Source organism: Cyrtonyx montezumae, unplaced genomic scaffold, assembly GCF_038088225.1.
Source record: "Cyrtonyx montezumae isolate F1298 unplaced genomic scaffold, pur_monq_1.0 scaffold_2, whole genome shotgun sequence".
NCBI classification, from domain to species: Eukaryota; Metazoa; Chordata; class Aves; order Galliformes; family Odontophoridae; genus Cyrtonyx; species Cyrtonyx montezumae.
The window spans coordinates 25,153,260-25,178,371 of record NW_027071936.1 but is presented as its reverse complement, the minus strand read 5'-3'; the positions used below and the strand labels follow the sequence as shown (position 1 = coordinate 25,178,371).

The 25,112-nt window shown below is 41.0% G+C and overlaps 2 protein-coding genes across 6 annotated transcripts in view; one reads left to right on the top strand and one right to left on the bottom strand.

Annotated features, from left to right (window-relative positions):
* The window catches only part of LIN54 (lin-54 DREAM MuvB core complex component), a 35,841-nt gene extending 20,658 nt beyond the window's left edge, over nucleotides 1–15,183 (bottom strand). For 2 of the 5 annotated variants that reach the window (XM_065736661.1, XM_065736662.1), the window contains exon 1: nucleotides 14,213–14,442. In XM_065736661.1, coding sequence (XP_065592733.1) covers nucleotides 14,213–14,258 — 46 coding nt within the window. In that variant the 5' untranslated portion in view covers nucleotides 14,259–14,442. Of the gene's footprint in view, nucleotides 1–4,804; nucleotides 4,824–14,212; nucleotides 14,446–15,030 lie in introns of those variants that run through there. The other 3 variants (XM_065736663.1, XM_065736659.1, XM_065736660.1) reach the window with 3 other exon arrangements.
* A 108-nt stretch (nucleotides 15,184–15,291) lies between these two features.
* On the top strand, nucleotides 15,292–23,831 carry COPS4 (COP9 signalosome subunit 4). The gene is made up of 10 exons (XM_065736637.1): nucleotides 15,292–15,414; nucleotides 16,798–16,877; nucleotides 17,638–17,789; nucleotides 18,976–19,079; nucleotides 20,104–20,257; nucleotides 21,107–21,257; nucleotides 21,616–21,786; nucleotides 22,145–22,260; nucleotides 22,625–22,709; nucleotides 23,562–23,831. The coding sequence occupies exons 1-10, from the start codon at nucleotides 15,326–15,328 to the stop codon at nucleotides 23,693–23,695; spliced, it is 1,236 nt and encodes a 411-aa protein (XP_065592709.1). The 5' UTR covers nucleotides 15,292–15,325; the 3' UTR covers nucleotides 23,696–23,831.
* Nucleotides 23,832–25,112: the final 1,281 nt, after the last annotated feature.

The window sequence follows — 25,112 nt, the reverse complement described above, 5'->3', positions numbered from 1 at the left end:
AGCAAAAGGTAAAAAGCTTTACAAATGCAAGAGATGACGATCCATTTTGTCATACGTGTAGACCCCTACTAGCAAGGTGCCTTGCCTCAGAAACTTGTTTTCCATTCCAGATGCAGCAGGGGCTCGCTGCTGTCTCCTTATTTCAGAAATCTCATGCAAGCAAACAGCTGTCTGGCAACGGGCTTTGTCTGCCCCAGAGGCTCTATCTATGCTGGGATCAAGGCAAACCTTTGCCCTTCCACCACAAGGTGAATGGTAATTACTCTCTGTTGGCAGAGAAAAGTGCATCTCAGCTGTCATATTCATACAAGCAAGACAATATACGTTCCCAACTCACGATCAACACATAAAATTATCTAAAAGCAAAACAAACATCATCCTGATTGAAAGATAGCAGGGTTTTTCTGTTTTTTTTTTTTTTTTTTTTTTTTGAGTGGATTAGTATGAATACACACCTTATCCACAATAAGTTTTACATGACAAACCTTAAAGGCCTTGTTGGAGGCAGCTGCACTTAACACTCCCACTAAAATTGTATCACTATCAGACTGAAAACAGATGAACTTACTACACCATTTCCTTAATTTGCTGACTCCATCAGCATGTTTGGGCACTACCTGGGCGAGGCATGGATACACACACTCCACATGCTCGAATACTTCTGGTAAGTGCAAGAGGACAAGATCCTCACAAATCCAGTTTCCTCCTTTCTAGGAAAAGCAGACAAGTTGCATGTACCTAGGTAACGTACACAGTTAAGGAATTATGCTGTCAAAAAACACACACCAAACGCTGGGTGACAACTGACTCATCTGGGATCATCATGATTAGACTTTGCAGAGAGGAAAGTAACCACAGAAAAGCTGCATTTCATCAATGAAGTACAGGGATGAGGGAAAACCAACCTGCTACAGTCTACCTTGTTTACATGTTGAGCTTAGAAGGCCACAATGGACAAGTCACTGGGCCCTACTGATCCCAGTAGGTATATCCTAATTCCACTAAGCTATGGAGTACAAGCTATATCACACTGCTGCCTATATTCAAGCATGCTCAGCTGTGTAAGAACTTGTTCAGATGACTTGCAGACAAACTTGCATACAGCTCACTTATTGGCAGACATTTTAACGTCTGTTTTCTGATGTCACTGCCAGAAATACCTCCTCTTAGAGAGCATTTATCCCAAAGCAATGCCAGATCAATGCCACAAAAAAAAAAAAAAAAAAAAAAAAAAGATGCCAGCCCTCATAACTAGTACTACACTACACCTTACTCCTATGGACACATTAATAACGTTATAGCATCAAGTTGCCATCTTGGAGTCAAAGTGGTTAACTGCATACAAGGTAACAGAAAAACTGGAATACAAGAAGTGGACTGTTTTTGCATATGCCAAGACCACTAACACTTTTTTGTGTTATGTTGTTTTATTTTCTCCTCATACTTCCCCATCATCCTGATCAAGATTGTGCCTAAAACCTGACAATTCAGAGCTATTCTGTATATATATATAGAAAAAAAAAAAAAAAAAAGCATCATACTGTTCTTGTCCTGAAAGGAAGAAAGGCCTCAGATCCAGATGCTAGACTTATAAGGTCAACCACAACCCAAAAAATTATTGCTCTTATGTTTGAAAATAAGAGAGTCATCTAAATCAGGCAGTGGAAAAATCAATTCAGTAACAACATACTATTTCAAATGATTTAATTCTAGAATGCACACTTATGTGCTGTTCCCTAAAAGAAAGGTTGGTCTTAGTATTGTTTAGTAATAATGATAATAGATAATAATGATAATGATTTAGATATCTAAGAAGCTATACAGATAAACAAACTCATTTCTTATACTCTTTGACACAAGGTGGTAAATGGTTGTTAAACATCTTTATTTTGTTCAATGAAAACTTAAATAGAAATGCAACAATTTCAAACAGCACTGACTTCTAACCTCCTGCCTTTCAAAATGCAGACAGAAAGTAAATGCACTGCTTCAAGATTGAAACTTAAATGTGGTAAGCTGAAAGATAAGAAACATTACATGCTTTTTGAACATCTTATAGACATCAACAACAGGGTTTTCTTGAAGTATTTGGTCTCATCATTTTACAGATGGCTTTCACTACTGTATATAGACTAGTGTCATCAATGACAGCAAGAAAAGCACCAAGCAACTTACTTGTTCTATTTCTTCATTGTTCACACAACTGAAATAGAACCATAAAATGAAATGAAGAAATCTTATCCTATCCATATGAGAAGTTGCTGTCATCAAAAGCTGCCTCAACACCCAAGATTTTTATTTTACTTCTAGGTATTTATCCAGGTTTTGTCAACAATTCACCTGTTTTTTTCAAATTCATTCATAACAAATATATTGTTCACATTGTTCGCTCCTCTACTAAAATGATTTCCAATAATAAAACGTGCCAAACTTCTGAAGTAATCATTACTAAGTACTCACACACATTCAATTGAATACCTTAAGAGAATTGTCTAAACCAAATGAGTGTATAAACACACTGTGAGATTAGCTAACTCTACAAAGATTACACAAACATCTTTATTAATAGATCATTTTAGCCCAAAGAACAAGGCAGCCAATGCAACAAATTAAAAGTTCCTGAAAAAAAAGTATATAATGAAGATTTGTTCATTAAGACTCCATCCCAGCACAGGACATGAGATTACCTAAACGCATCTAAAAAACTATCAGGGACTGAAGCTTATTGTCAGCAAGATCTGGTAGTAATGGATTTTCAAAATTACTTTGTCACCTTCATTTGAGAATGGAGACTGCAGCTAAGAGATGAGCGACAAATGTTCATCCTGAGCGGCCCACTTGTGCCCATCCTACTGACAGCAGACCTATATTTGATAATCATAAAACAGAAGTTAGGAAAGGAATGACTTGAAATTTGCTGTTGCTTAACATAATATTTCAATGCTTTGCAAGATGCCTTTTTTTTCTTGATATGTTTCTCCATTTGTTTGATTTTAGTTACACTACAAATAAAAAAACTGAGGAGCAAAAACTGAACACTCTATTTGGAACCAATATAACTTCATGAAGATTAAAGCAGATACTATAGATAGGAGGATAAAATGCAATGATAATTGGTCAAACAAAATGGAGATAAGGCTTCTGACAGATACCCACGTACTTGGATCAAGGGTCTCTTCACACTATTTGTACCTCCTGCTTTTCACTGTCTTTTCAGGCTTGACAGCACTCAGCCTCAAGAAAACTTCTGCGTAACTCCACAGGTTCAAGATTGACCAGGCCTGCCTGAAGTTGTTGGCAATGCTACTTATAAACCAATTTCAGAAATATTATTTCACCAGTAAAGGAGATGGAACGAGAAACACCTCCTATATCAGCACCCGCCATGAAGTACAAAAACCCAAAACAAAGAAAATTAAAATCCAAACGCTTCATAAATGTATCAAGTACAACAGAGCCATAAAGAACTGAGATTGCCTTGGGATGAACAGAAGCACTGCCAGTTGGCAAACAGACAGAAGTGCAACCAGGTATATTTGCCAGATACAGGAAGAAGCAGGTATTTAAAGGAGGGATAGAGGGGCACCCTTAGGTACTACATTATTAAGAGACAGCAAGGGCAAATGAGTTGAAATTGTTGAGCTATCCCTAGTCTGATGAGGTCATACCCAACACAACTGTAGAAGGACGGACTGCATAGAGATGTCTAGGACACATAAAACTAGCTCCTTCATCTCCAACCACCAGCAGATACAAATATTACCATACAATCAGCACTACAATTTTCTTCCTGAGGGGTGAAAAACGGGAAAGAGTTTTGCAGGTCCCAGAAAACAGAAAATAAACTGCTCAGAATCTTTGCAGAAATGTAGTTACAAGCTGTTCCATACACCCTTGGTGCTGTCTTTTCCATAGATCAATGAAGCCAGGAAAAGGTGATCAGCTTTTAAGATAATCCAGGCAGATGCCCATTAATTTGTGAAGTGGAAGGCATAACATCAGTATAGCTCTAGTTTTTTTCTCTCAAGGGGTATGTGGATGTGAGGGAAAATAGGACTGGATACTAGAGTTGTATCAATAGTAGAGAAATAATCACTGAATTGTAGGGTTGAAAGGGACCTCAGGAGACCATCTAGTCCAACTCCCTGCCAAAGCAAGCTCCCTACAGCAAGTTGCACAGGAAAGTGTCTGGGCAGGTCTTAAGTATCTCCAGAGAAGGAGACTCCACCACCTCCCCGGGCAGCCTGTTTCAGTGCTCTTTCACCCTCACAGAAAATTAGTTCCAACCAAGCTGGGAATTGTTCACTGCAGGAAAAATGGACTCAAAAAGTCAACTGGAAAAAGGCAAAATAAAATTGTATCAACGGTTCACTGATTCAACAGGGGCAACATTTAGAAGCTTTTTTTGAGCCACCATTTATGATGAAGTAGACACAAGGACTGTCTACAGGCTCAGATTTGGGTATTTTATAACTCATAAATCCCTGCAATATTCGTATGAAGTTACAATAATAAGATCAGCATATATTCCTGGTCTTCTTACTGATTAATGGTTAAAAGAAACGTTCATTTATTCTTGTGTTTTTTTACTGGCAGGCACCTGAACACTGCACAGCCTTTCACTCTCAACCTCCCCCCCCCCCCACCATAGTGGGCCAGGGAAGAGAATCAGAAAAATTAAAAAAATTAGAATAAAAAAAGAAGCGGAACTTGTGGGTTGAGATTAAAACTAAGACAGAAAAAGAAGAGAGAAATTAACAGCAATACAAACACCAAACAAGTGATGCACAACACAATTGCTCACCACCCACTGACTGATGCTCAGCCAGCCCCAGAGCAGCAGCTGCCCCTCTGTCAGTGGTTTGTGGAACAGTGACAACTGAGGCAGGGGACGCATGGGCCCACGCCCCGGGGAAGAGGAAAAGGGAAATGGAAAAAAAGGAGAAGGGCCTAGGAAAAAAACAGTGGCAACGATCTGAGGAGGAAAGCTAATTTACTAAATAAGATATAAGAAAGTAAAATAACACAATATAATACAAAATAACTGGAGTTGAAGCTAATGAATCAAATAAAGTAAGGAAGAGAGAGAGTGTCCGATAAACCGAAGGCCTTACGCTAACGCTGAAGGCGGACGGCAGCGAGCACCCACTGCTGAGCTCCATCCCGAAGGGAAGAGAGAGTCCCGTGACCGCAGACAGTTTTTATCTTTCCCTCTGAGCGGAAACACGTAAAAATGCAAAGCATCACACAGTGCTCTGGGGAGTGTAGTTCTCTTCTGAGACAGGCATATCTGTAACTATCGATGATCCACGCAGCTGGAGCATTAACCCTTTAACTCCCAATACACTACATGATGTTATGATGTGGAATATCAATAATATAACAGAAATCATAAAACCATGACACCCCTCAACCAACTCACCACTGTTTTATGTATATATTTTTTCACATAATGTCACGTGGCATGAAATATGACAGTTCAGGTCAGCTGTCCTGGTTCTGTCCCGTCCCAGCAAATTGTGCTCCCCCCACCCTCTCACTGGCAGGATAAGAAGCTGGAAAACTGAGACGTCCTTGGCTTGGTACAGCACTGCTCAGCAATGACTGAAACATCACTGTAGTATCAACATTTTCTCCTACAGCCACAACATAGCATCATACCAGACACTATGAAGAAAATTGGTTCCATCCCAGTTGAAACCAGAACAATTTCTAAATCCACTGAACGAAATAGAGGCAAAAGCAAGAGAAAGCAGGGGAAAACACAAACCAGATCCTTGATGATTATGATTTGCTTTCGTTTACTTAAGTTGTTCACCTAGAAAATCTGAGATATTTTCAGCCACGTGCAATGGAAGTTTAGGTGCTCTCAACCTTCCTGATCTTTTAGGTTTTGCTCACCTGCACTAATAGTAGCAGTGTACATATTCCACAAGGCTGTCTAGCAGAAAAAAAAACAAAAACCAAAGAAAACAAAACAATTTTTTGCCTTAACACTTCTGAGATTAAGCAGTTTAAAACTGCTCAACAGCAACTATTTGGAAGATGCTTCCCCCAAAAAAGATGAGATCCAAGTACTGCTCAGTAGGAAAAACTGTAGCAATTAATTCACTTGTTACCATTCCCCTTCCTAATCTTCGAGCATCTGGAACACAAAAAGAAAGCATCTTGCAATTCTTCAACCTTGGAACAATTACTAAGCTTTCCATACTGCGGTCACTGACATAAATACTACAAAAGAGCAAGGACAGTTAAAGCACAGTTAACCAAAAAGCGCCCAGAGGAACAGAAATTGTTCTTTCATTGACCTCCTTAAAACAAACAAACAAGCATCTTTTGTTGAAGTTTAGCAGAAATGTTTCATTTAGCCTTGTAACAGGTACACCGTATCAACATAAAGATACGAAATATCACTGCCTTAACCATGAAGTCTTTAGCCTAAGAAGTGATGCATGCAACATGACCACACGGTCAATCCTTCACCACAATCCCTCTGATACAAACATGCTGCAACATTCAACAATCCCGTGACCTGCTACTGTTTTCTTCACAGCAGAATGAATTATCATGCACAAGGAATCACAGTGTGCTACCACAGAAATTACATTATACACAGAGCACAAAAGGAGACCTCACAATAGAAGTAAAAGTCCTTAAATATAGTACATGACCAAAAATCCCCATGAGTCAGAAAACCTTTCATGTGAAACAGAAGCTCAAAGGAAAGAGAGGAAAAACAGAAGTAAGCTTTTCACGAAAGCAGTATGTCATACAACTCATCAGTAGCTGAATTACATTACACATATATGTGAGTGACTTGCTTACTAGAAAACCATCCTCCCAGAACATATCTAATCTAGTCTGGCCAATCCCCTTTTCACCACAAGAACCACTAGTACATCACCCAAATTTACTATTAAGTATGAAACAAGATTAGCAAGACATTTCTCTCACTGTTGACTACAAAAAGCTACTGAGAAGCATTACTAAAAAAACAAAACCAAACCAACAAAAAACAAAAACCATCCCAGACACTTTCCCAGAATGACTAGTATCTAAAAAACTGGAACACTTCAAGATACTTTTCTATGCATAGCTCACAGCTATTACCCAGCTTTCACATAGTAATTAATGTTCATCAAAAAGGTAGCAAAGCCATGCCATATTAGTAATATTAGTCTGCATTTCGTGACATATCTACATTTCAAACTTCACGTATCTGTAGTTTTTCAAGCGGTCAATACTTTCCTTGTTTGCTAGTTGTAGCTTGTAGCAAATGGAAAACTTGCACTTCTGCTTGGTTCTGAAGATTAACCAAGATCAGCCAAGGATTGCTCCTTGAGGGCAACTTTGTGCCCTTTGAGGGTCTGTTCCTCGTTGGTGCCAAGAAAATTCTGGCTTGCGCTTAACAGAAAAGCTATTACTGTCATGGGAATGCTGCCTGTCAATCTAACAGCATCCCATTCTGCATGTACATTGATATGTGCATATTTGAGAAATGACTGGCATGTCCAAATGAAGTAGGCAGAAACAAAAATTAAGTAGTTAGGATATCCACGTATGCTCCGATTACAAACAAATAAAAGTCTGCATAAAGTAGACTTCATACATACCTCCAAGTTCTCCTTTTCTCTTAGAAAGGAGTGGTGTAGCAATAAGGTCTAGTACTGCATGCTCTGAGCACATCCTCCTATAGCAACCTTCCAGGAAAGATGTGGATGTACGGAATATTCATTGCAGCAGAACACTACCAAGTGTCTCAGTTTGCTTCCTGTAACTGCAAACAACGATCTGCTTCCAAACAAACCTTCACTGCAAACTAAAAGACAGAAACTAAAAAAAAATCGGAATACTTCCCTTTTCTCTCCTTTGGCTTGCACTGCCAATTGTCCTCCTTTTCACGATAATACAACAGCACAAACTCTTAAGAAAAAAAAATCATGTTTTTAAGATCATTAAATACATTCTGCAGGTGTCTGTTACCATAAATAATCCAAGTTTCGAGTCTGTAGATTTTGTATATTTAATGAAGCATTTCTTACCTTCGGTTCTATGCAAACTTTGTGGTGAGACCAAAAGAAATGCCCATACAATAACATCAATGTATAATTTCTGGAGTATTGAGGAAGCTAAAAGTGTTAGTAATCCGATGTGAAGATGAGTATAGATGTAGAAAACTTAGCTCGACTGAAAAGCCAACAGAATGGTAAAAGCTATAAGCCCAAGAAACACAAAAAAGTGCTTCTTTCCAGTCTTTTAAACATAGCTTGAAATAAAGGTTTTGCTTTCCAAGCTGAGGATGTCTCCCTACAGAAGTTGGACCACATAGCGCTATCGCCCCAAACACACACACTGGAAAACAGCACAGAAGCTGCCATTACAGGCTTGATATCCCCACAGACTGCTAACAGGTGTTATCATACCATGCACCTTTTAAGGTTAGGCTTGCTGCCAACCATTTCTGCAAGAGTGCATTTAGGTCTTGTATTTACGAGCAAAGGTTCATCTCAACAGCGCTGTAAACCATCTACTTCACTGAAGCTTGGCAAGTCCAGAAGCACAATTGTTTCACAGTGCATTACATGCGTACTTCAGCACCACTGCCCCACCAGGATGCAAAACACATCACCCAGGTTACTCTTATTGAGACAAAAACCCATGCAACACTGATTACAGCATGGTATTTCACTTCCAAAAATACATTACAATGTCGCACAGGAAAGCATCTTTTATTAACAACTCAAGTCCTTACGTGCCTTAAGCAACTGCTTGAGACTTTTAATCTCTAATATCTTTTAACTTTTACAAGTAGATAGAAATCTCAGATCGAAACTTTAATGCTTTCAGGAGAGTGTTGTCAGGATTCAGAGAGCAGTGAAAGTTGTTGTAGCCTCTTTTGCTTATCTTATCAGTGTGAGTTGCCTTTCTTTGGTTTTGAGTCCAATTGAGCAATAGAAGAATGACAACAACACCTCTTTGAAAAGTCGGGTTGCACGAATTTGCCAGAATCCTGCATATCCAGCTTCAGATCTCAGCAGCTCTACCAGCCCTTAACACAACAACAGTTCACAAGTGCAGAAGTATATCTGCTTGCAGGACTAAGCTGAAGATAAACAGCTCGCCTGCAGGCAAATCGTGATTTGGCTTTGATGCCAAGAACATCATTATTCCTCCCTTACACTTGAATCTCTAGATAAAGGACCTTCATACTGCTTTTGAAACAAAGTTATTAGAATAACCACAATGTGCAGCATCTGATTTGCTTTTGTGGAACCCAATTCCACTGAAGATTTTGAGATAAGATACCAATTCAATAGAAAATAGAAATTTCACTGAAATCTTGGTTTGCTCCAAAAGTAAACTTCTGGAGCCACTTCAAATTCAAGCTTCTCAGATCTCTGAGAACAGTAACACAAATGGTTGAAGAACACCTGGGCATAAAACATACAACTAGCGGTGAGTTTTCCTCAAGAGTTCCTAAGAAATCTGTTAAGTTTTTCAGAGAAAAACTTGAAAAACATCTTATACACAGTGGACTAGCCAGAGAGGCTCGATACACACAGCATATCTGATAGCACTGACATTCTGCAGATGTTTTATTCCACACAACACACAAAAGATTCTTGTAAGGAAGAGCTCTTCCTCTCAGAAAGTCCAACGAAGTCCAGCTCAGCACGTGTACTGAACACACACCAAATCAAGTTTTATTTAAGCCAACACCCAACTGCATCTATAGAACCTACAAGCAACTATGGAACACATTTGTGCAAAACTGTACAGCACCTGCATTACTGAGGGTAGCTCAGGTTCTTATATGAACAACTCAGAATTGTTCTAATCTAAAGAAATAGCTGATTTTACAGCTATAAACAAATTACATGAATAAACAAAAGAGAATAACTCATGAGGACAATGCCACAAAAACTTGATTTGAGGATGCAGGAAGTCAAAGCTTTTTCATTCAGCCTACATATTTTTCTAGATGCAACACCCAAACTCATCTGCCCCTCCAACAGAGGAGAGGAGCTTGTATTTGTCCCCCTGCAGTTCCTGTAGCCATCCATTGTGAAAAAACACCTGCAGTCTCTCTCTTCCAAGTTTTCTGCTCCTCTCTGGGAGAGTCCACACCTCACATCCAATTGTTATTTTCTTCTTCACAGGTAACAAAGCAACAGCCTTTCCTCTATGACTGTAGTCCTCCAATTGACTACAGCTTTGTTAGTCCCCAAGGTTGCAGCCAGTTTGTAGCACTAACACCAAACTATTCTGTGCAGGAGGAAAAATAAACATCGCTATGTGGTTTAATGCTCCAGAAATTAACTCAGCAAACACAATAATTTTAGTTTAAGAAAATCTTGACTTAACTACATAAAAATACAGGCATTGTAGTTCCCACAGATTCTTATCTTCTATCTAGTGCAGGTGACACAATACCTGCCCATGCAATGCAGAATCAAGCTACAGGTCAGAAAGAGAAGTGAAGATAACTTGATGAAAGAAGCTGGGGAAAAAAAAAATTAAGAAAGAAGCCTTGGAGAAATAATTTGATCTGGTCATTTTATTCAACAACAACAACAAAAAATACCTCATTTTGTTTGCTGTGCTTTCCCAAGTCTTTTTGCCAAGTTCATACAGGCACATGTCAAACATCCCAGGGAACTGAAACTCACAAAGATCAATGGTGTAGAAGGTCTGAAAACAATTCTAAAGAAAGCCTTCACAGTCAATGTTTCATTTGGCAGGAAAGCCTTCACAAAAGCACAGGCATATCCAAGGTTTGTTCAGGACTATCAGCATATTATCAAATTTAAGATCACAATCATGTGCAGGCCATCAGTGTACTACAATTTTCCTAATTAATTACCATCTTTCTGTTTTACTACTATTTCAATAACGGGAAAAGCAATGCCCCTCATTTCATGTATTCCCTACTTCCTCAGTCTCCTTTGTGCTTCACGTTTTGTCTTGAAAATTACAGGGTTTGTTTTGTCATAAAGCAAAGAATTACAAAATCACTCAGCAGAGCATTTCTTCCAACAGAGAGTCTTTTGTTTAAGCTTACTGAGCTAGAGATGGCCTTAAAAATACGGTCACAAAAATAAACCAAAAATGTTAACTCTTAAGAAAGCTATGATTAACAAAGGTCAGGGGAAAAATTAATAAACTAAGCTCACAAACTCACTATGTTTGTGTATGTAACAGTTAAGTGAATGCAAATCATTATGACATGATTAGAAAAATTCTGCATGTGAAACAAAATCATTTCCATTCTCTCACAAGGTAAGATACGGAGGGAGCCCATCCATTTCTCAGAAGGCTGCAGTTCTAGATTATCAAATTAAATAAAAAAGCAAATTGTTGCTGCAAGGAAGGAAACAACCTTACTCCTTACCAAATGCTGAGTACAGAACTCAAGTGAATAAAGGCTTTTTTTTCTTTTCAATCTGTGAAAAGGAATACTAAGAAGAACCATCAAGTGCTCTACCTAAAGAGACATTTTATGCTCTTTTCATAAATTCATCTGGCTATAGTTACAAAAATTAAAACAGTTCCCAAGGCAACCATAATTTGCTCAAGGTGCAGCATCCTCTTGCCGTTACTCCATGCGAGTACAATGAGCAAGCTATCTCTATTAGCAGCCTCTATGGATTTAAAGTAAGTTATCACATGCAAGGTACAGGATAGCTCTACGTCACCCAAGAAGTATTTCAGTTTCTCTTTAATGGGTGAAAACATTAGACTGATGTCACTTCTGCCATGTTCATTACAGAAGTGCTAGCCATTTTCTTAAGAATGGCTGAAAGAAAAAAAACCACTAAATAAAACAAAAGAAAATCCTCTTGCCCACAAGCCAGTTATGAAGAAAAACTCCCTTGTCAAGTAATGGATAATTTAAGTTTTAATTATAATTTTGAGAAGAACACCAGTAGAGAAACAATCTTAGCTATCAAGAACCTGGCTATTACATACTAACAAAATAAGCACTTGCTACAATTTTTGGGTAGGTAACAGTGCAAAAGAGAGGAATATTTATCTTTTCACTATTTCAGATAGCACTTACTGCATTCACGTTATCAGCAGTATTACTGTCTTGTACTCAAATATTCCAGAAGTACTCAGTAGGCACTATTGCAAAAGCTCTCCTGATTTCCTTTGGCATCTAACTATTTCCATCCAACATGTTCTTTCCTCCCTGTGCTAGCAAACATTTGTGTAGCTGCAGGGGTGGAACAAATCAAGGAATGAAGCTGGGTTACACCCATTTGGTTAGGGTACCAGGGACCTCCCTCCCAGCTGGGCATTAATGCTCCTTGCACAGCTTCAGCCTGCAAACAGAGCTACTTCAGCTCAGCAAAAGCTTTGAGAAAATCAGAAAGACAGTTCAAAGCAAGCAACAGGAGCAGAAGATGGGAGCAGAACCAATGCACAAGGGTGGCAGGCCACCAGACTACATCAGGCCATCTGATGAAGATTCACTCCAGCTTAAGAGCAAAACCCATATTAGTATTAACAGATGAGTCTTTCACTATGTGGACTATGCAGAGCTGTCTATGTGTTTAGGCACAATATAAGAGAAGGGGAAGCATGAAAGAGGAAGGAACAGAATCAATATCAAGAAACCAGCAAGAAGTGCTCGTGGGATCAGAGAGATGCTTAGCTACATTTTTTCTAAGTCTTCCAAATAAAAGGGACAGCAACACTTAGGGAAAAAAAAAAGGCTAAGTGCAATTAAAAAAACTGCAAAAACTAGCAAGAAATCTCTGAATGTACATATATGGAACTCATGTGATGGATCAGAACATGACCCAAAGGCACAAACATTACCCAAAGCTGGGGAAGCAACATATTTGATGGCAGAAGCATGGCTTACGAGGGAGAGCTACACACAGGTCAGAGAAGCTGAGGAGCTGCTAGTCTTTGTCCGGATCTGGAACATGAGAAACGTGACCCCCTCACACTGTGTACCTGTGTGACATCATTATCAAACAAGAGGTTATTCCTGAAGTCTCCTTTCCCACACAAGACAAACTCATGTTTTCTAATGTTATAATGCTAGCAAGATGACTCATAGGCTGTGCTGAGAACTCTATGCTGCTTCACAGATTTTCTGAGTGATAAACAAAGCTACTCAAGACAAGCCCTAGAAGCAAGTTTTCTAGAACCCTTTATCAGCTTGTCTTTAGGTGGTCCTGAAGCTAATAGGGATAAAACCAAGAGTTTATCTCCTACGCACTTGTAGAGGATCCCAAAACCGCAGCACACAAATTCTTTTGGACATCACGTGCATTTCTAACCAGGTGTGAAGGTGTTGCACCACTGCAACATCACAGGGAGGGGACAGAAGCAATTAACAGTTTGCTGCAGAAACAGAAACTAACAGCCCATCATAGTTTGCCTTGTTTCACTTCTCACAAGATATTTTTCTGGCAGGAGAAAGGGATATGAATTCAAGGGACTTGGAGCAATTGCCTCTTAAAATCTAAAATTAAAAAATAGGTATGAGGTATAAGCATCTCTGAGCCTGAAATCCCACAGCACTCTCCACACTTTTAGTTTACCTACAGTTAGCAGATACATGATCTGAAACCAGTTAGTTACAGCTTCTTCTGAGAAAACAAGCTGAACCGTTCAGAGCCTTCAGTGATAGACCATGTGAGTTGGGCTGCACGCAGTGGAATAAGCAAAACAAACAGCAGATAGCTGTGATATGTAATCTGAACAATTAACCTCGCATAATGAACTGATCAAACTAATGACTCCACAGCCAACACAGAGCGTGTTTTCAACTCACAGGATTAGCTAGGCCCTGCTTGCTAGCACGCACTCCCAGTTAGCCTTTGGGAGTGCTTTGCTCGTGGAGCAATACACGCATACATTTGTTGGTTAATGCAAATGAGTGCAAGGCACGCAACAACATCATTCCTCACCAAGCACACATCAGCTGGATGTTTTAGGGAACAAAACAAGATGGCTAATGCATTTTGTGAGGGAATTCCTCTGCCAGAGAAAGCACTTAGCTGATAACTCACTGTCCTTGCCTTCACTAAGCCAGAAAGCTACCATGAAAAAGGTAACCACATGTAGAAGGCTTTGCTGTTATTACCAGTTTTATGAAAACACTGCAAAATGCACTCAAACTGATTCTGCCACGTTCACCATTTGCTGCAAAAACTGTGCAGTGGTTCAGAAGGATGGACCCGTGAGCGGTCACCTCGCTGCCTGCCCTTTCTTGATCGCAGAACTCCATCCTCGAGCATTCCCCAAGCACGAGTTACATCCTGACAGGCGATCCCTTACGCTTCGGAACCCAAAGCCCTCATACAGAACGTTACGTAATTAGCAGACGATGTGCTGACAAGCCAAGGCCACAAATAATTAACGCCACACTCCGACCGCCAGCACGGGCGACTCCGGGGGTATCCGGGACCCCTCGAGCAGGTGCTCGAGCCCGAGGGGCGCGGGGTCAGGTACCGCCCTCTCACCCGCGCTGCGGGAGCACGGAGCCGGGCTGCTCCCTCCTCCCCGGGGCCGGCATCCCGCAGACAAAGGGCAGCCGCGCTCCGGGAGCTCGGGGCTCTCCTTCCCGCTCCGCGACCGGGCGCTGCGGTTCCGCCAGGCCCCGCCGCCCGCAGGCCCGGCCCGAGCCCCGCCGCCCTCCGCGCGCGGGCGCCCCCTCCCCTCCACGACCTCTCCGCTCCGTTCCGTTCCCCCCGGGGCCTCCTCTTAGCGGCGGCGGCGCGGGGGCGGCCGGGAGCCGCCGGCCCTATTTCGAAAGATCCGCCATTTTCACCCCGTCACCGCCGCCCGCCCGCCCCCGCCGCACCTGCCCTCGGCACCCGTCCGCCCGCTCCGGTACCGAAGGACCGCCGCGCCTCACAGCGGAGGATAGAGTGCGGCGCTCCCCCGCAGCCTGCCGCGTAGTCCCGCGGCGGGTCGGGCCTGCGGCCTGCCGCCGGCTGTCAGCGCCCCGCCGCTCCCGGCCGCCGCTCCTTCCCTCCCGCCGCCGCTTTCCCGCCCCTCAGCACTCACCGGACGGGCGGGCGCTCTGCTGCCGCCGCCTCCACTTCCTCGCTCCGTGCCGCGCTCCAGTGCCGCGCCCGGCGGCAGCGGCGGCGGCGGTGCCCGCGAGGAGCAGCCGCGTTTGTTCAAAATCACGCGCCCCGCGCCGTTCCCCCGCCGCATCCCATAATACTGCGCCGCGGCGCCCTGGCAACCGCCGGCGCAGCGCTTCCCCCCCCACCTCCCGCTTCGCTGAGCTTCCGGTTCCGCCCCCCCTCACCGCGCGGCCGCTCTAGCTCGCCGCCGCCGCCGCCGCCGCCGCTCTATGGTAGCCGAGAAGATGGCGGCGGCGGTGCGACAGGAGCTGGCGCAGCTGATGAACTCTAGCGGATCCCATAAGGACTTGGCGGGAAAGTGAGTGCTAACGGTGGTCTTCCTTCGGTGGGGAGGCGGATAGTGCCGAGCTTTTGGGGTGGGGGAGCACTCTGGGTGGCTACGGCCCAAGGGCCATGCTTCTGAAGCGTTAATTTTAATAGAGGAGGAGAAAACAGGGATTGACCTCGTGATTTTGCTTACTTTTAATCTCTGGGGAAGGCCTTGAGGCCGCCGCATCGTTCCTGGGGCCCGGGTGGTGGCAGGCCCTGTACTGCTGTGGTGATCCTAAAACCTTCCTCAACATTTTTCTTCTTTAACTTACACGCCTGTTTTTGATATTGCATCTTAAGGTGCAGTGTAATGTGTCACAGAGGTTTTTTTTCCCTTCCTCGAGGGCAGTGTCTGACGCTAATGGAATTGGAATTCCTAGAGTCCCAATTCTCAGTTCTCTAGAAGAATGTCTTTGCTTTTAAAGTTTCTGCTTTAAAGAAAAAAACTGCAAACGTGATCGTATTCAGCCTGACTTTTGAGGGGAACGTTTCAAAAATAATTTCCTTCGTTACTATGCACCCTGAGATTATGGCCCACAGTTGTCCCAACTCTTACAAAGCATGAAATTGGGATGGCTTGTGGGGAGTAGCTGAGAGAACTGGGATTGTTCCAGCAGAGGAAAGTTCAGGAGAGACCTTATCTGTCTCTACAACTGCCTGAAAAGAAATCATACTGAGGTCAGGGTTGGCCTCTTCTTTCAGCTGATAGTGATGGGATGAGAAGTAACGGCCTTCAGTTGCACCAAGGGAGGTTCAGGTTGGATATCAGGAAACATTTCCTCTCCAAAAGAGCAGTGAGGCGCTAGCACAGCTTGCCCAGGGATTTGGTAGAGTCTCTGTCCCTGGAGGTGTTCAAGAACCGTAGAGATCTGACAGTGAGGGACACTGTTAGTGGGGCTAGGTTTGGGTTGGATTTAGTGATCTTAAGAGGACTTTTCCAGCTTAAATGCTTTTATGATCATTGTTTTCACTGAATGTGACAGCTTGAATCTTTCTCTAATTTAAGTAGTCCTCATCCACAGGATGTTATTGCTTTTTCTCTGGCACCTATGTATGGTAGAAGAGAACTGCCCTATTGTAGGGATGATGTTATTTTTAAACATCAATTGCACAAACATTACAAGGTAACAAAATGAGCTGTTATCTGATAGTCTAGTTCTGATACTTAAAAAGAGCCAAGTATGCATTTTAGATGAGCGTTCCAGGCATTTTTTAGCACAAACATGTTGGAAAACTTCCATCTCAAAGGTAGAAGAAAATATAAGCAGAAGAAAAACTCAGGGGTGGTAAATAAACAAAGAAGCAGCAATGGTGACTGGAAATGCTATCTCACAGCTATAGATTTTTTATTTTATTTTTCTCTTATGGACAGATATCGTCAAATACTGGAAAAAGCAATTCAGCTGTCGGGTGCACAACAACTTGAAGCTTTGAAAGCTTTTGTAGAAGCAAGTAAGTGCATTTTATGTAGTTGATTGCATACTGAGTGTAAGCCCAAGATCCATGAGACTGAAGTTCATTACATCTACAAGAAGCTAAGTAAATATACAGTATTTTTGGTCCTATTGGAACTTAAGACTAAAAGGGAAACCACACCATATTCAGAAGGTACAGGAAAATGGATTTTGTGGGCTTTCTAACAATATAACTTTCTAGCTCATCTGTGTGACAGCATCTGAATATTGTAAAGTCATTAGTTGAATGCTAAAACTGATACTGAATCTTTAGCAGTCTTTAAACTAAGAATTCCCTTCTTTCTCAGTCTCTGCTTAGTTTGGAAAAATGACCAAAAAGAAATGATCATGTGTTTTTTGTATTATGTTGTATATTTGGCCTATTATAGGTCAAATAGAAATCATATCTTTTTTTTTGGTAGAATTAATGAAACTCAGCCTAATGGTTTATTTTGTCCAAGGTATTTTAGCAACCAAGAACTATGATTCAGAATTGAAACATGTTTGTAAGTCAGAATGAGAAATACTTAATTATTTATCAGGTTTTAGAACTCTAGTGACCTCTAGTGTAAACAGGTTCTGAGGGAATAAAACTAATCTGTAGAAAAAGTAAGGCACCTTGACTGAAATTTAAACATTTGTATTACTTAAATGTAATATAAAAGCAGATGATTGACTGGCAAGGGATCACTTACACCGAAGGCGCTGACAAACATTGCATCCATCTTGTGCTTTTCTTCTGTGTGTCTCTGACCTAGTGGTGAACGAGAATGTCAGCCTAGTGATATCACGTCAGCTGCTGACTGATTTCTGTACGCATCTTCCAAGTCTTCCTGACAGCACGGCCAAAGAAATATACCACTTCACCCTGGAAAAGATACAGCCTAGAGTCATTTCATTTGAAGAGCAGGTGAGAGATCAGTGACAAGGGGTTTTGGTCTGCACGTGTTTTCGTTATTATTTTTCAGAAATTCTGGTCAAAATGGATGTTCTTGCTTTGAGCCAATTCTGCCATACTGTTCATATGAAACAAGCTAAATGCAGTGAGCGTTTAGAACCATGCAAACAGTACATTCATCAGAATGCTGGGCATGTTGTTTCCTTGCTGCCAGAAAGTGGCTTCCTACAATGCAACTGGAGGCACTGTATAAGATGACCTGGGGCTGACTGTATTGCACTTACCCAATAGAGGGAGCAGGCTGGTGATCTAAGGACAGAATCATTTTGTCAAATAGCTGTTTTTTAATTAAAAAAACACATCCCTGTGTGGATATGTATGCTTATATATGTATTTATTGATACATATTTAGGATAAAATCATTTACTTGGGGGAAAAAGTAATGAAATTCAAATTCTGCAGTTACTCGCTGAATGTACTGCTTTGTTTTGAATTCAGTTGATTTTCTTCAATGATTATTCATTATTGTTTGTGAATAGTTAAAGTATGTAACAAGCCAACAGTGATGTAGTACTAGAAAAAGCAGTTTGTGTCATAATCTATATTTGTCTGTTTATCTTTTGTCTTTTTAAGCAGCTTTCACTCTAAATCCAAACTGAACACACTTACCCATATGTTACAGTAATTATGCATAAATTAAATACTCAATGCCAGATGCTTTATTTTTCTAACCACACTTTTTCTTACAACACCCAGACTGTACTAATTTTTTTTTTTTTTTTTTTACCTTCTGGCAGCTGTTTCAGAATTCAGACCTAGTCATGGTTTACCCCCATTTGTATCCCAGAGGCTCTGGTTTAACTGCAAGGAAGGGCTTGTGAATCTTGGTGTTGCAGTTCTCAGAAACATTGTTTCATAACAGGTCGCTACTTAAGCATTCCCTGAAGACCAGTTCCTTCTATCTAGCTGTAAGCCTATTGGGAAATAGTTTAAATTGCTCATATTTAAAAAGCTTAGTCTTAAGGCTCTACTGAGGGTTTAAAACCTTCATGCAGGAAGAATTGTGTGCGTATATATTGCTGTGTCTGTGAAGCTGCTGTATCACTTGGGGGCTAGTGTACAAGAAGGGTAAAGTAAATACTTAGAAGTTGAATGGTTTTGTGTTTTAATGTTTCCTAGTGACTTTATTATTGTCTAGGTTGCTTCAATAAGGCAACATCTTGCATCCATCTATGAGAAAGAAGAAGACTGGAGAAATGCAGCACAAGTACTGGTGGGGATCCCTTTGGAAACAGGGCAAAAGTAAGTAATGTGCTAGACACTGACCTGCATTGTGTAACATGCTTGCTACTTCCTTAGTTAAGTGGACCAGAGAGTGGAAAATTCGGGGGTGCTTATTAGCCAGACTGTGCAAGTGTAGGATGAATACCCTGAATGAATAGTACCCACACAACATAGAAAAGATTAGCAGTATATTTTTTGGATGGATTATCCAGATGGTATAAAGATACCCAATGAATTAGGAAGCACTTACCTGTCACCAAAGGTTGAGGCTTACCTGAAACTCCACACAGGAAGGATCTTTAACAAGAGATCCTCCCCTGCTGGTGGTCAGCCCTTAAATGAGATCTGGGAGAGGTGGAGCCAAACTGTACCCCTTCCAGTCATACAGGTGAATTGCCTTCACCTGTGCTCCTGTGGCTGACTCAGTGCTCTCCTCAGGTGATCAACCAGTGGTTCAGGCTGTGATTCAACAGTTCCCATGCAGCAGGTATAATTTGGTGACTGTTCCTTACAGAAAACATTCTAGTCTCATCTAAATGCTGTGTTGGAAGATTTTTGCTGTTTATTAGTCAAATGTATTGACAGTGTTTCTGAAAGTTCTTCTAGGTGTTGATTTTTATAGTTCAAAATCAAGACATAGTTTGAAATTTGATGTTAATTTTTTGTTGTTGTCTAAGTATAAAACCTTTGCTGATATTTTCTAGGTCTTTCCTTTTTAATCTTTTTCTCAGTATGTGTATAGAAGTTGTTGAACGTAAGCTTTACCCTATTTAGCTCCTGTTTGTTTTACTGCAAGTTTGCCTTTTGCTCCTGTTTTCTTGTTTTTGGCAATTTTTCAACCAGTTAGAAGCCCATTTCTCCTTGTGTTTGTACGAGTAAATTTTAATTTTTCCTTTCTCTCTTTTTTTTTTCTGTTTAGTTCTAAAGAAAGTGGGGTAAAAAAAAAAAGTTGCCATGTGCTTAAGCAGCAGGATGTTTAGAACAGGAAAGAGCAAATGCAATAGTGGAACATCTCTGAATTCTTGCTTATGTTTCTTTACAGACAGTACAATGTAGATTATAAACTGGAGACCTACCTGAAAATTGCCAGGCTGTATCTGGAGGATGATGACCCTGTTCAAGCAGAAGCCTACATTAATCGAGCTTCCCTGCTTCAGAATGAATCAACAAATGAGCAGCTACAAATCCATTACAAGGTACTCTAATGTGGATTTCCTCTTTCTGAATTTAAATGCTTCCACTATTAGATGGTTTTCATACAGTGCAGCCAAAACTTTCGTAATGCTGAAAAAGGCAAAGAGAAAAGCTTTGAAATGGTCTTGGGAACTTCAGAGCTGCATCTTAGCAATAATTAGGCGGCTAATTGCTTAGAATTTGGAGAGAAACTTGCTAAGGTTCCTTGTATGCTAGCTTTACTGGCTCAGAATAGCTGAATTTTACTTAAAATGCTGTCTTTGTAAATCTAAAAGGAAAAAAAACATATGTCCAATATTAGAGACTATTAGAGGGTTTTTGTTGTTTTTTTTTTTTTTTTTGCCTAGCAGCAATTTAATTCCAAATACCATCCATGAATGTAGTGTTAAGTCCAGATCATTAAATTAATTGACCTTTTTGGTTATTGGTTAGTATACTGTGCATATAGTTTGGACACTAATTTTTAAAATTTTAGTTGCGGATGCTGATACAGCTTTTGAGAAAAAAACAATCATTTGAAAAATAGAAATTACTACTTAAGTGCTGGTTGTTGATGTCACTACCAAGAGGGCAGATTAATCACGGTACAATATTCCACTTGCTGTCTTTAAATTAAGACAAGGGCAGTATTTGACATGTGAATATAGCTGGGAAAGGCCCTTTCAATTATGCTATGGCACTTCAGCCAGATTTTTACAAGCCAAGCTGATTGTTTGATGACACAGATTTGCTGAGGATGCAGTAAAGAAATGCCTATTGGAGCTCCAGGTTGATTGTGTAGGAGTTAATGCACACCTGTACTATGCAACCATGTCTACTTGCTTTCCTTTACCCAGACATTTTCTTTCTAGGTTTGTTATGCTCGAGTTCTTGATTATAGAAGAAAGTTCATCGAGGCTGCCCAGAGATACAATGAGCTGTCCTATAAGAGCATAGTTCATGAAAGTGAGCGACTGGAGGCACTGAAGCATGCTTTGCATTGTACCATACTGGCATCAGCAGGTAAAATATGATATGTTTTTGTGTAAGAGGCCATACACGCATATTTCTGAAGCAAATCAACTTGTATATTACTGGGAGAAGGAGCTGAAGAGTCCAGAATTGCAAACAGAGCATCAGTAGTCTGTTGGCGTAGAGTTAATCCAGAGCTGGAGTACTTGTTTATTTGCCAGTGATGAGGGGCCATCTAAAGATGTAGAATAAAGTCAGTCGCAAGCAGTGCTTTGGAACTGAATGCAACCAAGTCTTCTCAGGAAGACCTTTGTTAACTGCATCTATTAGAAGGAGAGAGATGTTTGTTTATCTGTCAATACTCACCTATTTGGTGGCAGTTTATGAGGATTCTTCTTGGTTCTCCTAGGACAGCAGCGTTCTCGCATGCTAGCTACGCTTTTCAAGGATGAGAGATGCCAGCAGCTTGCAGCCTATGGGATCTTGGAGAAAATGTATCTTGACAGAATTATTCGTGGAAACCAACTGCAAGAGTTTGCAGCTATGCTAATGCCTCACCAGAAAGCAACTACAGCTGATGGTATGTATATCTCTAAAGCCTCATAGTGCTGCTTGTTCATCCCGTTTTGCCCTTTGTAGTCCCCAAGGATGACAGAAAAGAGCATAGCATAATTCATGTGATTATTTAAAGTTATTTCCCAGAATGATAAATAAAAGGTTTGAAGCTAATTGTATAAAAAATTAAAATAAAAAAAACAAAACTGTGGGAAATCTTCTTTTTGTTCGCTTTCTTTTTCTGTAGCATTGTGATGCCATGCAACAATATGCACCTGTACCTTCTGCTTGTATAATTTTAGAAGAAACACTTTACATTTGTTCTACAGCATAAATCAGATATTTCATTTATATTAATGAGTTGTCTCATTCAACCCATAAAGGTTCCAGTATCCTGGACAGAGCTGTTATTGAACACAATTTACTGTCTGCAAGCAAACTTTACAACAATATTACCTTTGAAGAGCTTGGAGCATTACTAGAGATCCCTGCAGCTAAGGTAACTGCTTTCTACACCTTCTGTTTAAAAAAGTAAAAAGCAGCAGAGTAACAAGAGTAGCGCTAGTAAATATTAGGAAAATTAGTTTACTAATAGGAAATTATTAAATATTCAGAACTGGACACATGACAAAAGTTAAGCATTTAGCACATTTTATGAGAGGGAAAGGTATACGGTATGGAATGGACTGTAGCATATTTTTATGCCATTGATTATGTCAATTGGTGCATGGTTAGATGTTTTCAGTTCTGCCTCTATCTCCATGTAGATGAAAAACATATAAGGACTATTGAACCTGTGTTTGTTTTTCATTTCTTTTGAAATGGATCAAATACCTAACATCATTCTCTCTCCCTTATTTCAGGCAGAGAAGATAGCTTCTCAGATGATAACTGAGGGGCGCATGAATGGATTCATTGATCAGATTGATGGAATTGTTCATTTTGAGAGTAAGTTTGGATGTTTAGGGTTTTCTTTACCTTTTATTTGTTTTGCACCATTCAGAATTGTTTTTTTGAGTTGCTGTCTAGCAACACAAGCAAATTATTTACAACTGCTGTAATGGCTTTGCAGTATGCTGCTGTGGCCAGCAGGTGGCAGAATTTTCCATAGAATGGCTTGAGTTGGAAGGGACCTCGAAGATCATCAAATTCCAACCCTGCTGCTATAGGCAGGTATCTGCTAGATCAAGTACTAGATTAGGTTGCTGAGGGCTCCATCCAACCTGGCTGTGAAAATCTCAAAAGAATGGGGCATCCTCAACCTCTCTGGGCAGCCTTTTCCAGTACCTCACCACCCCCTCAGTGAAAAACTTCCCTGACATCTAATCTAAATCTCCCCTTCTTTAGTTTAAACCATTCCTCTTTGTCCTATTGCTATCTACCCATTTAAGAAGTTGATTTATCTCCTGTTTATAAACTCTCTTTAAATATTGGAAGGCTGTAATGCGGTGTTTCTACAGCCTTCTCTTCTCCAGACTAAACAAGCCCAGCTTCTTCACCCAGTCTTTGCAGAAGTGCTCCAGCCCTCTGGTCATCTTTGTGGCCCTTCTCTGGACCCTGTCCAAAAGCTCTGTATCTTTCCTGTGTTGAGGACCCCAGACTTGGACACAGTACTCCAGCTGGGGCCTTGTGAGGGCAGAGTAACAAGGGAAAATTCTCCCTCACCTGCTGGCCACCCCTCTTCTGATGCAGCCCAGGATGCCATTGGCCTTCTGGCCTGCAGACACCCTCTTCTAAGGGAAATAACGTTGTGGTGGATTGCCAAGACTATGCTTTGTTTTCTGTGGTTTCCTTTTGCAGCTCGTGAAGCTTTGCCAACTTGGGATAAGCAGATTCAGTCCCTGTGTTTCCAGGTGAACAACCTGCTGGAGAAGATAAGTCAGACAGCCCCAGAATGGACAGCCCAGGCAATGGAGGCTCAGATGGCTCAGTGACTGCACAGCCATGTTCTTCTGTGCTGGAGGGAAGGAAACTGAGCAGGACTGTTAGCTGAATGAATAATCCACCTTTTTGTCCACACCTTTTGCTTTCACTCTGCCTTAGGACACATTAGGTGATACTATGTTTGTTGTGAGAGTTCCACTGTTCTCTGGGTGTAGGATGATGGTGTTGCTGCCTTTGTGTCGTGCTTTGCTGTCCTGAAAGCTGTGGGTTCTGCATAGAAGAATCTGTCACGTATGAACAAGCTAGGGTTTTGGTTTATTTAATGTCATTTGGCTTTCCACTGTATTACTATAGCTTTGCAGCCCACTACTTCCTAAGGTGTTTATCCCACTGTGAAAAATGGAAGTGCCATGTTTCTTCTACTTGCAGTTATTCTAATAAAAGCTGCAGTAAGACACTTGTTTTAAATGTTGGAGGTACCTGTTTGCTTCCCCCCCTCTCCCTGAGGCTGCAACATGAAATAATTCAAGACTTTGAAATGTCTGTTTCACCCCCTGAAAAAGTAATCTGAGAAGACAGCTCCTCAGTTCTTCTGTGTCCTGCTTCTCTTTCTGAGAAGTGGAACTCTTAAATCCTACTTGAAGAAAATATTGACAGTTCTACTACATTGGTGCAGCAGGGCACACAACTATTGGTATTCTATGGGTTAGAAGTGGCCATGGAAAATAGGTGGGGTAAGGACAGGTGTTGTGGTTGATTAGAACATAACACAAATATTGGAAAGCAAGCACGCAGTGTTTTCTTCTCTAGGTCAGCAGAAGTTGATAGTTCAGCAAAACATAGTGTTTATGAAACAGGAGCTGTAGCAGCAGCTTTTAAAGTAGGGATTCTGCATTGCAGAGCAGAAATGCTCCTAGCAAAGAAGAATCAAACTAAGTGAAATGCTTATGAATTATGTGATATCTGCAAGGCTATTTCTGCTGCAGAAACTTTTCTTGCTGCGCTTACTGAATTGCAAAAGGCAAGATTCTGTGGCCTAGCTTTCAGAGCTTGTAGTGATACAGTATAATAAAGTTAAGTAACTTTTAACCTTTCTGCTCCATACCAGATTTCTGTCTCGAGTGCTTCAGCTGAAGTGGTGTTGTAATTTTCCCTCACATCTGTGGCCCCTGTGGGATTCTTCCTGACCTGCTGTATCACTGAGCTTGTAGCGTGGCAATAGAGAATGCTTTAGCCAATGTCTTACAGGCCAAGGAGTATGGCTATTTAATAGCTCTTCTGATGTTATTTGGTAGTTGTGCATGCTTCATATCCAGATAGTCTGCTCAATGCACGAGTCCTACTGTGTAGTCTGCTGGCTAGATTTTGACAGGGCTGTTATGACTGGAGAGCCAAGACTCAGGGATCATGTACTGATAAAACTAGCAACTAGCTAGAGTTTGGGTTTTAATCTGAGATGTTGCAGTC